Here is a 14,695-nt window from a genome sequence, read left to right as displayed (position 1 = left end):
CATTATAAGCCTCTTCCTTTTATCTAATAGTATATTTAACTCCTCTTCTTAGCCACAGTTTTTATGCCTTAAAGGAATGTATATTTCTAGCAAATTATCCATTAATTTTATTACATGCTACCCATTGCTTGCCCATCATCATATCTTTTAATGTAGTTTTCAATCTACCTTTACCAACTCGCCCTTCATACCTGTGTCATTTGCTTTGTTTAGATTTAAGATGCCAGTTTTGGACTTAACTAAATCACTTTCAAACCCAATATAAAATCCTTCTCAAGAGGCCTCTTTACTACAAGTTATCAATTAATTCTTCCTCATTGCACATTTATCGATCCAAAAAGCATGTTCCCTAATCAGTTCATCAACAGACTGATCAAGAAAACTACCTTGTATACATACCATGTACTCATGCTCCATATTATTACTGAATATGGTTTGCCCATTCTGTATGGAGTTTAGAATTCTCCATGATTATTGTATTAGCCCATTTATTATCCCATTCTCTCAGTCGTAGGAATTCCTGGTAATTTATTAAAACAATTATATGTTGAATCAGAACTTGCTGAAACTAAAACCTGCTGCTTGTGTCATTTTGAAGCATTTTTATCTGAATGTCTCCATTACGTAAGGTTAGTGTTTGATGTGGTTCAGTCAGATCTACTGATGGATGGTTGAACCAGTTGTGAACCAGATACATTTGAATCCCTAAGATGGAGGCCAGATCAGAAGGAATTTACTGGGATCCAGGTCATCACTGGGAGAGGGGTAGATCAACAGCAATAGAAATATCATGAAAAATGCCGAGCCAATATTTGGTAATTTAAAATTATGGTAGTCAATGACTCAGGGGTGAGTTTGGTGCAGTGACAGACACAAGAAGTGGTGTTGGAAGTGGGTTGTGAGGGATATGTGGAAGTGATTTTATTGTTTATTGTTGAGACAATAGTAGACAGGCCAGTGAGATGACCAGGTATAGAGGGAAGAAAAAGGAACAGCAGGAGGTCATTTAGCCCCTTGAGCCTGTTCTGGAATTCAATGAGGTTGTAGAGGCATTTATGACACAGAAGGAGGCCATTCATCCAGCGAGTCCATGCCAGCTCTCCGCAGAGGGATCCAGTCAGTCTCACTTCCTGGCTCGATCCCTGTAGCCCTGGAAGTCTATCTAATTTAATTTTGAAATTATCTGCTTCCACCATCTTTGTGGGCAGCAGGTTCCAGGTCATTGTGTGAAAATGTTCTTCCTCACATTCCCTCAACATCTCTTGCCCCAAACCTTCAATCTGTATCCCCTAGTCATTGTATCATCAGTTAATTGGAACAGCTTTTCCTTGTCTAACCTATCTAAGCCTGTCATAAGTACACCTCTATCAAATCTCCCCTCAAACTCCAAGGAGAACAGCCCCAGCTTTCCCAACCTAACCTTGTAACTCAAATCCCTGGAACCTTCTGGTAAATGGCTGATTTACAACCTAGCTCCATATGCCCGCCTTTGCTCATATCCCTTAATACCTTTGGATAACAAAAACATCTCAGTCTCAGTTTTAAAATGGACAACTGATTTGTCCATTTATCATCAATTGCTGTTTGTGGAATGAAGTTCCAAACTTCTACCACCCTTTGTGTGTAGAAGTGTTCCTTAATTGTAGTCTTGAAAGGTCTGTCTCTAACTTTTAGACTAAGCTCCCTAATCCGAGACTCCCAAACAGCAGAAAAAGTTTTTATCAATCCTATGAGTTCCCCTTTATCTCTTGAAATCTTTGATCAAATCACCCCTTAACCTGCAAAATCCCAGGAAATGCAACCAGTTTGTGTAATCTCTCCTTGCAATTTAAACTTGGACCCAAGGTATAATTCTGGTAAATCTACCCTCCGCTCCCTTCAAGACAAATTTTTCTTTCCTAAGGTGTGGTGCCAGGAACTGCTCACAGTTCTCCAGGTGTCGTCTAATCAGGGCTTTGTATAGCTGAAGCATGATTTCAATCTCACTGTATTCTAGTCCTCACAATATAAAAGGTTAGCATTTGATTAGCTCTTTTCATTCTTTTCTGTACCTGTTTATGATATTTTAATGATCTTTGTCCATAGATCCCAAGTCTCTTTTGGCTTCAACCGTTTCTAGCTATTCTCAATTTATAAAGTATATGTTCTATCCTCTTTAGTCTAAAGTTGGTGACACTGAACACTCCCCTATATTGAAATCCACTTTCCAGAGTTTGTCCATATACTTAATCTATTAATAACTGTTGGTAATTTTATAATACTAACAATGCTGATTACAATGCCACCTATCTTTGTGCCATCAACAACATTGGCTGTCGTCGGAATTTGGGGTAACAGTCAATTCACCCTTTAATCCCTCCCTAAATGACACAAACCTTATTGGTGACAGTGGTTATATTTTATTCAGGATAAGTAAGACTTGCTACATGCTAAAGTCTGAGCAGCAGTATCAAACCACAACAGCATTACCATTATGCCCTGTGTAGAAGCACAATGAGGCAGTGTTAATTAGTAATCTCATAGTAAAAGATCTGCTGGGGAAAAAGTGCTCACAATACAGTTGAATTCCATATTAAATTCCATATTCCCCCTAACAGATCCCTCTCCCTCCCGACAACCCCACTTCAATCACTGCGTTCAATTTCCCTCTCCTGACCACTCCCCGTTCTCTCCTGGCTTCGCTGCTGGCTCCACTTGGCCGATCTCTCCCCGTCGCGCTGTCCGAAGAGGCGACCGGGAAGGAACCACCGAAGTGGCAATACTGAGAGTGAACGGCCGCGGGGTGAAGGAGCGACGCAGCAGCGAGTGACCAAGAGAGGGGAAGCAGCAAGGCCTGAAGTGAGTGGCTGAGGGAAGGCAGCGGTGAGGCGGGGGGGAGCAGACGGGCATAGCAGGGACCGGCGAAGAGAAGCGTGATGGCAGGAGGGAGTGGGGTAATGTTGGGAGTAAGATGGAAGTGGTAATCGCAGCCATTGAGGGGGTTTGTGTTTAATTTATTTTTGTGACAAATTGAGCAGCGCCATTTTTTGTACTGGCAGCTGCCTGAGATGGCAGTGACGAGACTGCATTTGCGCATGTGTCAGTACTGCACCACCTAGTGGTTGCGTTGTCGGCAAACGCAGCCTCAGAATAAAACACAGGTTTATTAATGTGTCAAAGAATCGGATTAAGCCAAGGGCCAAAAAGTTGATAAAAAGGAAATAAATAGAATGACAGTGAACTACCCAGGAATATAAAAACAGATTGTAAGAGCTTTTACAAGTGGAGAAAAAGGAGGAAAGTAGCTGAAGTAAACATTGATCCCGAAGAGGCAGGAACAGGAGAAATTACCCTGGGGAATGAAGAAATGGCAGAGACATTGAACAAATATTTTGTGTCTGTCTTCAGAGTAGAAGACACAAGTTACAAGTTAAAACCCATCTGGTTCACTAATGTCCTTTAGGGAAGGAAATCTTCCGTCCTTACCTGGTCTGGCCGACATGTGACTCCAGACCCACAGCAATGTGGTTAACTCTTACATGCCCTCGAAATGGCCTAGCAAGCCACTCAGTTGTAACTAATCGCTACAAAGTCTATAAAAAGGAATGAAATTGGACAGACCACCCGGCATTGACCCAGGCACCGGAAACGACAACGTCAAACCCAGCCCTGTCGACCCTGCCAAGTCCTCCTTACTAACATCTGGGGGCTTGTGCCAAAGTTGGGAGAGCTGTCCCACAGACTAGTCAAGCAACAGCCTGACATAGTCATACTCACGGAATCAATCCTAACAGACAAGGTCCCAGACACTGCCATAACCATCCCCGGGGACATCCTGTCCCACCCACAGGACAGACCCGGCAGTGGTGGTGGCACAGTGGTATACAGTAGGGAGGGAGTTGCCCTGGGAGTCCTCAACATCGACTCCGGACCTCATGAAGTGTCATGGCATCAGGTCAAATATGGGCAAGGTAACCTCCTACTGATTACCGCCTACTGTCCTCCTTCAGCTGATGTCTCAGTACTCCACCATGTTGAACAGCACTTGGAGGAAGCACTGAGGGTGGCAAGGGCACAAAATGTACTCTGGGTGGGGGACTTCAACGTCCATCACCATGAGTGGCTCGGTAGCACCACTACTGACCGAGCTGGCCGAGTCCTAAAGGACATGGCTGCTGGACTGGGTCTGCGGCAGGTGATGGGGGAACCGACACGAGGGAACAACATACTCGACCTCATCCTCACCAGTCTACCTGCCGCAGATGCATCGGTCCATGACAGTATTGGTAGGAGTGACCACCACACAGTCCTCATGGAGACAAAGTCCTGCCTTCACATCAAGGATACCGTCCATCGTGTTGTGTGGCACTATCACCGTGTTGAATGGGATAGATTTCGAACAGATCTAGCAATGCAAAACTGGGCATCCATGAGGCGCTGTGGGCCATCAGCAGCAGCAGAATTGTACTCAACCACAATCTGTAACCTCATGGCCTGGCATATCCCCCACTCTACCATTACCATCAAGCCAGGAGACCAACCCTGGTTCAATGAAGAGTGCAGGAGAGCATGCCAGGAGCAGCACCAGGCATACCTCAAAATGAGGTGTCAACCTGGTGAAGCTACAACCCAGGACTACTTGCCTGCCAAACTGCGTAAGCAGCATGCGATAACAGAGCTAAGCGATCCCATAACCAACGGATCAGATCTAAGCTCTGCAGTCCTGCCACATCCAGCCATGAATGGTGGTGGACAATTAAACAACTAACTGGAGGAGGTGGCTCCACAAATATCCCCATCCTCAATGATGGGGGAGCCCACCACATCAGTGCGAAAGATTAGGCTGAAGCATTTGCAACAATCTTCAGCCAGAAGTGCTGAATTGATGATCCATCTCGGCCTCCTCCTGAAGTCCCCAGCATCACAGATGCCAAACTTCAGCCAATTCGATTCACTCCACGTGATATCAAAAACGACTGAAGGCACTGGATACTGCAAAAGCTTTGGGGCCTGTCAACATTCCGGCAATAGTACTGAAGACCTGTGCTCCAGAACTTGCCACGCCCCTAGCCAAGCTGTTCCAGTACAGCTACAACACTAGCTTCTACCCTGCAATGTGGAAAATTGCCCAGGTATGTCCGGTACACAAATTGCAGGACAAATCCAACCCGGCCAACTACCGCCCCATTAGCCTCCTCGCAATCATCAGTAAAGTGATGGAAGGTGTCATCAACAGTGCCATCAAGCGGCAATTGCTTAGCAACAACCTGCTCAGTGATGCTCAGTTTGGGTTCCGCCAGGGCCACTCAGCTCCTGACCTCATTACAGCCTTGGTTCAAACATGGACAAAAGAGCTGAGTTCAAGAGGTGAGGTGAGAGTGACTGCCCTTGACATCAAGGCAGCATTTGACCGAGTATGGCATCAAGGAGCCCTAGCAAAACTGAGGTCAATCAGGGGGAAAACCCTCCGCTGGCTGGAGTCATACCTAGAGCAAAGGAAGATGGTTGTGGTTGTTGGAGGTCAATCATCTGAGCTCCAGGACATCGCTGCAGGAGTACCTCAGGGTAGTGTCCTAGGCCCAACCATCTTCAGCTGCTTCATCAATGACCTTCCTTCATTCAAGGTCAGAAGTGGGGATGTTCGCTGATGATTGCACAACATTCAGCACCATTCACGACTCCTCAGATACTGAAGCAGTCTGTGTAGAAATGCAGCAAGACCTGGACAATATCCAGGCTTGGGCTGATAAGTGGCAAGTAACATTCGCGCCACACAAGTGACAGGCAATGACCATCTCCAACAAGAGAGAATCTAACCATCTCCCCTTGACATTCAACGGCATTACCATTGCTGAATCCCCCACTATCAACAGCCTAGGGGCTACCATTGACCGAAAAATGAACTGGAGTAGCCATATAAATACCGTGGCTACAAGAGCAGGTCAGAGGCTAGGAATCCTGAGGTGAGTAACTCACCTCCTGACTCCCCAAAGCCTGTCCACAATCTACAAGGCACAAGTCAGGAGTGTGATGGAATACTCTCCACTTGCCTGGATGGGTGCAGCTCCAACAACACTCAAGAAGCTCAACACCATCCAGGACAAAGCAACCCGCTTGATTGGCACCCCATCTACAAACATTCACTCCCTCCACCACCGACGCACAGTGGCAGCAGTGTGTACCATCTACAAGATGCACTGCAGCAATGCACCAAGGCTCCTTCGACAGCACCTTCCAAACCCGCGACCTCTACCAACTAGAAGGACAAGGGCAGCAAATACATGGGAACACCACCACCTGCAAGTTCCCCTCCTAGTCACACACCATCCTGACTTGGAACTATATCGCCGTTCCTTCACTGTCGCTGGGTCAAAATCCTGGAACTGCCTTCCTAACAGCACTGTGGGTGTACCTACCTCACATGGACTGCAGCGGTTCAAGATGGCAGCTCACCACCACCTTCTCATGGGCAATTAGGGATGGGCAATAAATGCTGTCCTGGCCAGCGACGCCCACATCACATGAATGAATCAAAAAAACATACCAGACATAGAGTATAACCAAGCAGCTAAGGTAATATCAGCACAGAAGTGGTACTGGAGGAATAGAAGGGACTAAAATGTGACAAATCCCCAGGACGTGATGGTTTAAATCCTAGGGTTCTAAAACAGAAAGCTCTAGAGATAGTGGATACAGTGGCTATGATCTTCCAAAATTCCTTCGATGTGCCGATGACACCAAGCTTGGATGTTTAGCAAACAGTGAGGATGATATGAACTGCCTGCAATAGGACATAGATAGGCTGGCAGAATGGACAGAGAGCTGGAAGATGGAATTTAATATTGGCAAGTGTGAGGTGATGCATTTTGGCAGAATGAATAGGGAGAGGTAATATATACTTAATGACACAGTTCTAAAGCGTGTGCAGGGACAGTGGGACGTGAGAGTGCATGTGCATAGATATTTGAAGGTGGCAGGACATACTGACAGCGTGGTTATTAAACCATCTGGGATCTTGGGATTCATAAATGGATGCATTGAGTACAAAAGCAGAGAAGTTATGGTGAACCTTTATAAAGCTGGTTCGGCCCCAACTAGAGAACTGTGTCCATTTCTGGTCATCACACTTTAGGCAGGACACGAGGGTCCGTGAGAGGGTGCAGAGGAGATTTACTGGAATGGTTCCAGTGATGGAGAATACAGTTACAAGGTTAAATGGGAAACGCTTGATTAGTTCCCCTTAGAACAAAGGAGATAGAAGGGAGATTTAATAGAAGCGTATAAGATTATCACAGTCTTAGATAAGTTAAATATGGAAAAGGTGTTCCCATCAACAAATGTTACAAGGACTTGGAGACACAGGTGAGGATTCAGATTTCCACTTTTCTTATTGGGGAAGAGCTTCCTGACATCACCCTGATCAGCCTAGATCTGATTGTAACTTTATAACCCTGGTCAATAGTAAACTTCAACAGAGATGCAGTAGAGTGTGAAAACAGGTGACCTGCTGTGTGAGAAGTAAAAGAAAAACACCTTAGCAGAATCTCAGAGGCTCAGATATAGGTTGTGCCGAGGCAAATTAGCTGGATGTTAAGGCCACATCATTTCTACTTGCTTTTACCAGGCGTTCACATTCGAGCTGATAGGAGTCCGAGTGTGGGAAGTCAGAGATTTTGAGATTCTGACCTGGTTCGGGTGGACAGATCGTTTCCTAATTGGACAATTCAAACAATAGTGAGGTCACGATTGAATGAACTCAGTCTCCAGAGGCTTTTCTATGTCCAGAAAATATAAGAAGGGATTCCATGGTCAAAACTCTCTGAAACTATTCTCAAATTTGAAGTTGGTAAGAAGTCCTGAGATGTACTTGTTAAGATAATGTATCATTTAATTCAACATCACACAATAACAATTCTCATCAGTACTGTTACATCATCCAGGAGGCAGTGATACAGAGGTGAAGTTTAATAAAACATTTCCAAGTGGAAGTCATTATACAAATCCAGGTGAGTACAGGTAACAAGTCCGTTCATCGACCCCTCAGTTTCCTCAGGATGTTTCACAGGGTCATTGCACCTTTTCACAATCTCATGGTTTACAGTCTCAGGTGATTCCGTTTGAAAATTCAGTCCACAGTAAGTACACAATGTTTAATTTCCATGGTAACACCAGTACCTGCTCCCATGTTGGTGCCACAAACATGTTAAGTTCAGGATCCTTAAACACTACAAATGCTCACGATCACCCAGACAGAACAGTGGGATTCCCGACTGACACTTTCCCCATTTCTCCTCTCGCAGTGCTGACCCATCCTGGGTACACCAGTTTCAGGAACCTCCCCAATAGGATATTCCCTCTGGGTGACCCCAGACACTGGGTATTGGTATCTATTGGACGGTGGGATCAATCCAAGCTGAACAGAGCCTGTCTCCATCCTGAACACACACAGGTTCACTTCCCAGCAGGGTCACTGGGTACTGATACTGAGTGTAAACCCTGGGTAATGTAATTCCCAAACCCAGGGATATTGAGTGTCCCACTGCAGCCCAGACTGAGTCCCACCCTGGACCCTTCCTCTCTGTACATTTCCCCAGTGCCCTATTGGGGAACATTCAGTCCCGGATATCCTGCAGAAGCAGCGCAGTGGGGCCGGGCGGATGAGTCACGTGACCCTGTTGCTGGGCCTCTGATGTCACAATGTCAGCTCGAACTAGACACAGTGAAACAGCCAATAGGATTTAAACCTGGAGTGAGGCCAATTAAAGGGGAAGGACAGAAAATTGGCCAAAAATGTTCATATAGATAGACCAGTAATGTTAACAAATTGAAATGTTCACACAACCACATTCAGTCCGGGTCTTGTACCCTGCAGCGACTTCAGATGATTCTCTCCATTTGAACTGAACTGATTCCGCCACAACCTGAAACAGATTAAAGATTAAACAGGAAATAAATAGATTGAACAATAGTGTAAATAACAGGGAGACTGGGATTAATATTTCAATAATAATTACAGACAGATATTACTGATAAGAGTGACTGAATCCCATTTATATTTTATTTATTACATTAAACATTAACACAAACACTCACTCTATCCGCTCCAGACTCCTGCAGTTCAGTATGAGGTAATGGAAAGCGGGGATAGATCGGTCTGTGAAGAAATTTGAACCCAGGTTTAGCTCCATCAGTGATGTGTTTGTACTGAGAACAGAGGCGAGATCCTCGGTGCAAGAATCTGAGAGACGGACATGACATAGACTGGGGATCAGAGAGAGAAATAACAGGAATCAGTGTAAATCACCAGGGATCATTAATAACACAATTACTGATACTAATAATAATGTTCATAATCTCACACAGTCTGGTACTTACTGTTCTACTCTGTAAAGGCAGCTGGTGAAGTATAATACTGGAATTAATCTTTACTCAGACTTACATATATTTACAGTTAAACATTACAAGCACACACCTCCTCACTCAACCACACACAGTTTCAATAAGTGTCTCTATGCATGTGCTCAATTGAAACCCTTGTTAATGACCACTGCTGACATAGTAAACACCATTAATATACAATTAACAGATTACCTTCTTTCTCTTTAAGTACAAATTAGAGTTAATATGCACAAACAACATTTCAACAAAAAAATCAAATCAAAAACCTCCATATTCTGTAGAAAGCATTACATTGTGAGAGGGCTCTCCTCGAGGACAACTAACAATTTCTTCATATAAACATTTCCTTTCGTAAAACAATCAGACAGTTGATGACTTGCATCTACACATTTAATTTTAGAGATTTCCTTTCTCTCTGGCATTTCTTTCAAGCCAGCAAGGTCGATCTGTAACCTTTTCTGAAACTTTTAGTAGAATGTGCATTATCCAACAATGAACAATTATCTACATAACATTCAATGAGTATGTGATCTTCAGTAAACCCCTTGTATAGAATCTCACTTACAATATTTGACAAATAGAATCCCATATCCACTGTCTCCACAAGGGCCAGTGTGTCAATCAGTTGAAGTACTTTTAACAACCCTTTTTATTTTCTGAGCTTCCCAAGCTGAAGGACAGTATCTCCCATTTTCACCCATCAGTAATATTATGAAACCAGCTGCACTAGAATACCCATCAGGAAGATTAGCATGTGAACCATCGCTAAAAATGACTAGTTTCATGTTCTTTGGGTCACCGAGGGATGGGAACTTAAACACACATTTCTCCAGATTTAATCAATTTAATTATAGAATGTTTTAAGGGTAAATAAAACATTCTGAACTTTAGGGTGTTTCATTGTAGCACTTCACTCCAACACATAAAAACTAGTCTCTGGTCTCGTCTGAGGGCCCAAACAGTTCAACTGACCAATCAAGCTTCACAATTGTTCTGTCTCTTCTTCAGATATAACATCATCTTTCTGTGATTCCGAGTACGATTAACTGGGAGGGGAGTAACACCCACTAAATAGGATTGTTGATTCAAAATTATTTCAGACCTACTCTGCTTAATATCTAAACCAATATATTTAAAAGTTCCACAAGACTGACTCCCTGTTTTAAATTCTACTCGAATCTTAATAACACATTTCTCAAATTCCGCAGTATCACCACATCAGAAATTAACATGTATCATAAAGATGTCTGAAAGTATCCTTTATGATGCTAATAAAACATTGTGGGATCTGTTTTTAGTTGAACACAACCTATTTTCAGCAAAACAGATCTCACTGTAAAATACCACACACTGGAAGCATCATTCAGGCAGAATGAAAATATTTCTGTCTTTGATCCACACAACGACCTCGTTAAAACCACGTGCCAATGGAAGGTTTACAATAGGACGTGGCCGCATCCTCCAATGCTTTTTACATATTTCACACTTGACTAATCTCTTCTATTAGCCTTACACACTCTTCAACTGTACCTGTATCTTTTAGCAGGGTTTTTAACCTCTGACAAGCAGGGTGAGCAAATTGTCTATATTACTTCAAGCCAATATGCTTTCCTACTCTCTGATTCTTATCAACTGATGCCATTAATACTTGTCTAACACTCTGATAAGACACAACAGGTTTTGTTGAGGGAACACAATAATGTCCTGATTGGGTAAAGTGCAGATCCACTGACTTTCCAAAAGTAACTGCCTTATCACACTCCATGTCAAGTTTCATTTGTGTCTCTTTGATAGAAGGTTTACTCAACCACATAGATATCTCACGAGAGACATCAGTACTGATAACATGGTTTACTCCAGCTATTTTGTATGGAATTATGACACTCTTTAGTGACTTCAATGCTCGTCATCACTAAACCTGAAACAAGTAGTACTTTTGTATTCTTTAACATTGCATCAATCCTCACTGCTTAGTGAATCTAGATAATATTTTAACCAATCTGTTCTACATACCGTTGAAGTGCAATTACTACGAAAACGACATAGTTAAACAAGTCTGTGAAGAACATATTCAGTTTTGGATTCAAACTCCTGTGACCTGTACAATTTGTTCAGATTCATCAAAGTCTTCATCTTCTGCCTCAGAATCCTCTGTCCCATGTGTCATTTCGAGGACTCTGCCTTTACGCTTTGTGCAGTTCATCACATAATGGTAGTTGGAGCCACACCTGATGCACCTATTAACTGTCCCTTTACCTTTGCTGGGATTCAGTCGCCTATTATTGCTGTTCCAATTTTGTGTTTGCTACAAGAGCCAGATCTGCTAAAGGTGCTTTCATCCTCATTCTGACTGTCCATAAACATTCCATTGTACTTACACCTGTATCCAGTATCTGGTCCATTTCAAAATCTGGAAATTGTTGTGTCTTCTATTCTTTGTGTTACTGCCGAATGTCCCATTTGCTCCACCAAAGCCCCAGGAACCTTTTCAAGAGAGCAGACATCTGATCCAACAGGGAGTCTCTCTCTCTCTGAGAACTGAAAACCAGTTAGAACCAGGAGCATGTCCCTGTGCTACACTTTGGCACAATCCAGCAATTTAACTGCTAGCACTGAACCAGGGATCTCTAAAGTGAATTTTGTCAATCGTTTATACAATCTGTTAAAGTACATGATATATTCTTCCTTTGAATAAACATCTGTTTTCCAAAATGTATCAAACTCTGACCATGCCTCAAAGGTATTTAATAGATCACCTTACTTGTACATTTCATCCAAGAACTCTAATAGAAGATCCAAACCATCATCAGTTTTTAACTGACGGGGAGGCAGCTCACAAAGCATTTTACTTCTCATTTTACTTCTGGTCTGAAGCAACGCCAAGGCCATACCTTGTTTCCTTTCTCATTGGGACACAACCCATGTCCACATCTCCACTTCATTCTTTCACTGGACATTTTTTATACTTATTTGTTTTGTGGGATGTGGGCGTCGCTGGAAAGACCAGTATTTGTTGCCCATCCCTAATTGTCCTTGGGAAGGTGGTGGTGAGCTGCCTTCTTGAACCTCTGCAGTCTATCTGGTGTAGGTACATCCACAATGCTGTTAGAGAGGGAATTCCAGGATGTCGATCTAGCAACAGTGAAGGAACGGTGATATATTCCCAAGTCAGGATGGTGTGTGGCTTGGAGGGGAACTTGCAGATGGCGGTGTTCCCACGGGTCTGCTGCCCTTGTCCTTCGAGGTGGAAGAGGTCGCGGGTTTGGAAGGTGCTGTTGAAGGAGGCATGGTGAGTTGCTGTAGTGCATCTTGTATCTGGTACACTCTGCTGCCACTGTCCATCCCTGGTGGAGGGAGTAAATGTTTAAGGTGGCGAATGGGGTGTCGATCAAGTGGGCTGATTTATCCTGGATGGTGCTGGCTTCCTGAGTGTTGTTGGGGCCACACTAATCCAAGCAAGCAAAGAGTATTCCATCACACTCTTGACTTATGCCTTGTAGATGGTGGACAGGCTTTGGGGAGTCAGAAGGTGGACTACTCGCTGTAGAATTTCCAGCCTCTGACCTGCTCTTGTAGACACAGTATTTATACAGCTGCTCCAGTTCAGTTTCTTGTCAACAGTAACTCTCAGGATGTTGATAGTGGGTGACCAGCGATGTTAATGCCATTGAATGTCAAGGGGAGATGGTTAGATTCTCTCTTGTTGGAGGTAGTCTTTGACTGGCACATGTTTGACATGAATGTTACTTGGCACTTATCAGCCCAAGCTTGGATGTTGTCCAGGTCTTGCCTCATGGGGATATGGACTGCTTCAGTATCTGAGGAGTTGAGAATGGTAGATGGAGTATAATGTAGGGATGGTAGATGGAGTATAATGTTATTCACTTTGGTATTAAGAATAGATAATCAGAGTATTTTTAAAAGGTGTGAGACTTGTCAGTGTTGATGTTTAGAGAGACTTGGGTGTGCTTGAATACAGAAAGTTAGCACGCAGGTACCGCAAGCAATTAAGAAAGCAAATGTCATATTGGCCTTTATTGCAACGGGACAGAAGTCTTGCTAAAATTGGATAGGGTTTTGGCGAGACCACATCTGGAGTACTGTTTACAGTTTTGGTCTCCACATTTAAGAAAGGATATACTTGCATTGGAAGCGGTATGCAAAGGTTCACTAGATAGGTCCCCAGGATGAGGGGGTTGCCCTATGATGAGAGGCTGAGTAAATTGGGCCTATATTCTCTGGAGTTTCGAAGAATGAGAGGCGATCTCATGGAAACATACAAGATTCTGAAGGGACTGGATAGAAGAGACACAGAGATTATTTCCACTGGTCGAGGAATCAAAAACACAGGGCACAGTCTCAGGATTAGGCGCCAATCCATTAGGACTGAGATGAGGAAAAGTTACTTTACTCAAAGGGTTGAGAGTCTTTAGAATTCTCTACCCCAGACGGTTGTGGATGCTTCATCGTTGAATACATTTAAGGCTGGGTTAGATAGTTTTTTGGTCTCTCAAGGAATCAAGGGATATGGCAAGTGGGCGAGAAAGTGAAGTTGAAGCCTAAGATCAGCCATGATCGTACTGAATGGTGAAGAAGGCTCAATGGGCCATATGGTCTACTCCTGCTCTAATTTCTAGCGTTCTTGTGACACTGTACAATCATTACCAAACATCCTCACTTCTGCCTTTATGATGAAGAGAGGGTCATTGATGAAGCAGATGAAAATGTTTGAGCCTAGGACACTAACCTAAGGAACTCCTGCAGTGATGTCCTGGGACTGACATTATTGACCTACAACAACCACAACCATCTTCCTTTTTGCTAGGTGTGACTCCAATTTTATGAACATGCTTCCATTTTTGAATTATTTTTGCGGACTCGTGTTCAAAAGACTGTAGAAATACCTAAGGAAATGTTGGACTTTTGTTTTAAAGGGTCACTGGAAGGACACTTGGGACTTTGTTTAAAAAACACTTACTGGAATTCACATGTCATAAGATAAGTAAATAGCAGGAGCATTACTAACTATTGGAGTTGTTTACAGAGAAGTCACATGTCTAGATTTATGGTGGTCAGGAGTTGGTTTCATTTTGAACTGTTTGAATGGACAGTTGGGGTGTCAGCCTGCTAAGAGAGAGAGGTCACCAGTTCATCCTGTTCCACCTCTTTGAGAACTCTGAGAATCCAGTGTGAGAACTGGAGAAACTGATGCAGCATTTCTCCTGAGAAGTTTCTGCAAGACTTTCTCTTCACATCTCCTGAATGAACTGCTTCTGAAAAGATCCCAGTGACAACTGTATGTGACCAGTGACACCCG

At 43.5% G+C, this 14,695-nt stretch overlaps 1 protein-coding gene across 6 annotated transcripts in view; it reads right to left on the bottom strand.

Moving 5' to 3' along the window:
• Positions 1-8,159: 8,159 nt before the first annotated feature.
• The window catches only part of LOC137361309 (NACHT, LRR and PYD domains-containing protein 3-like), a 145,907-nt gene continuing 139,371 nt past the window's right edge, over positions 8,160-14,695 (bottom strand). For 4 of the 6 annotated variants that reach the window (XM_068026193.1, XM_068026194.1, XM_068026195.1 and 1 more), the window contains exons 15-16: positions 9,073-9,240; positions 8,160-8,900 (exon numbers count right to left, since the gene is read on the bottom strand). In XM_068026193.1, the coding sequence (XP_067882294.1) occupies positions 8,813-8,900; positions 9,073-9,240 (256 nt within the window). In that variant the 3' untranslated portion in view covers positions 8,160-8,812. Of the gene's footprint in view, positions 8,901-9,072; positions 9,241-13,126; positions 13,197-14,695 lie in introns of those variants that run through there. The other 2 variants (XM_068026197.1, XM_068026198.1) reach the window with 2 other exon arrangements.

The sequence above is a fragment of the Heterodontus francisci genome, unplaced genomic scaffold, assembly GCF_036365525.1.
Source record: "Heterodontus francisci isolate sHetFra1 unplaced genomic scaffold, sHetFra1.hap1 HAP1_SCAFFOLD_506, whole genome shotgun sequence".
In the NCBI taxonomy this organism is placed as follows: Eukaryota; Metazoa; Chordata; class Chondrichthyes; order Heterodontiformes; family Heterodontidae; genus Heterodontus; species Heterodontus francisci.
Note: the sequence above shows the minus strand (reverse complement) of the source record. Positions and strands in the feature narration are given on the sequence as shown.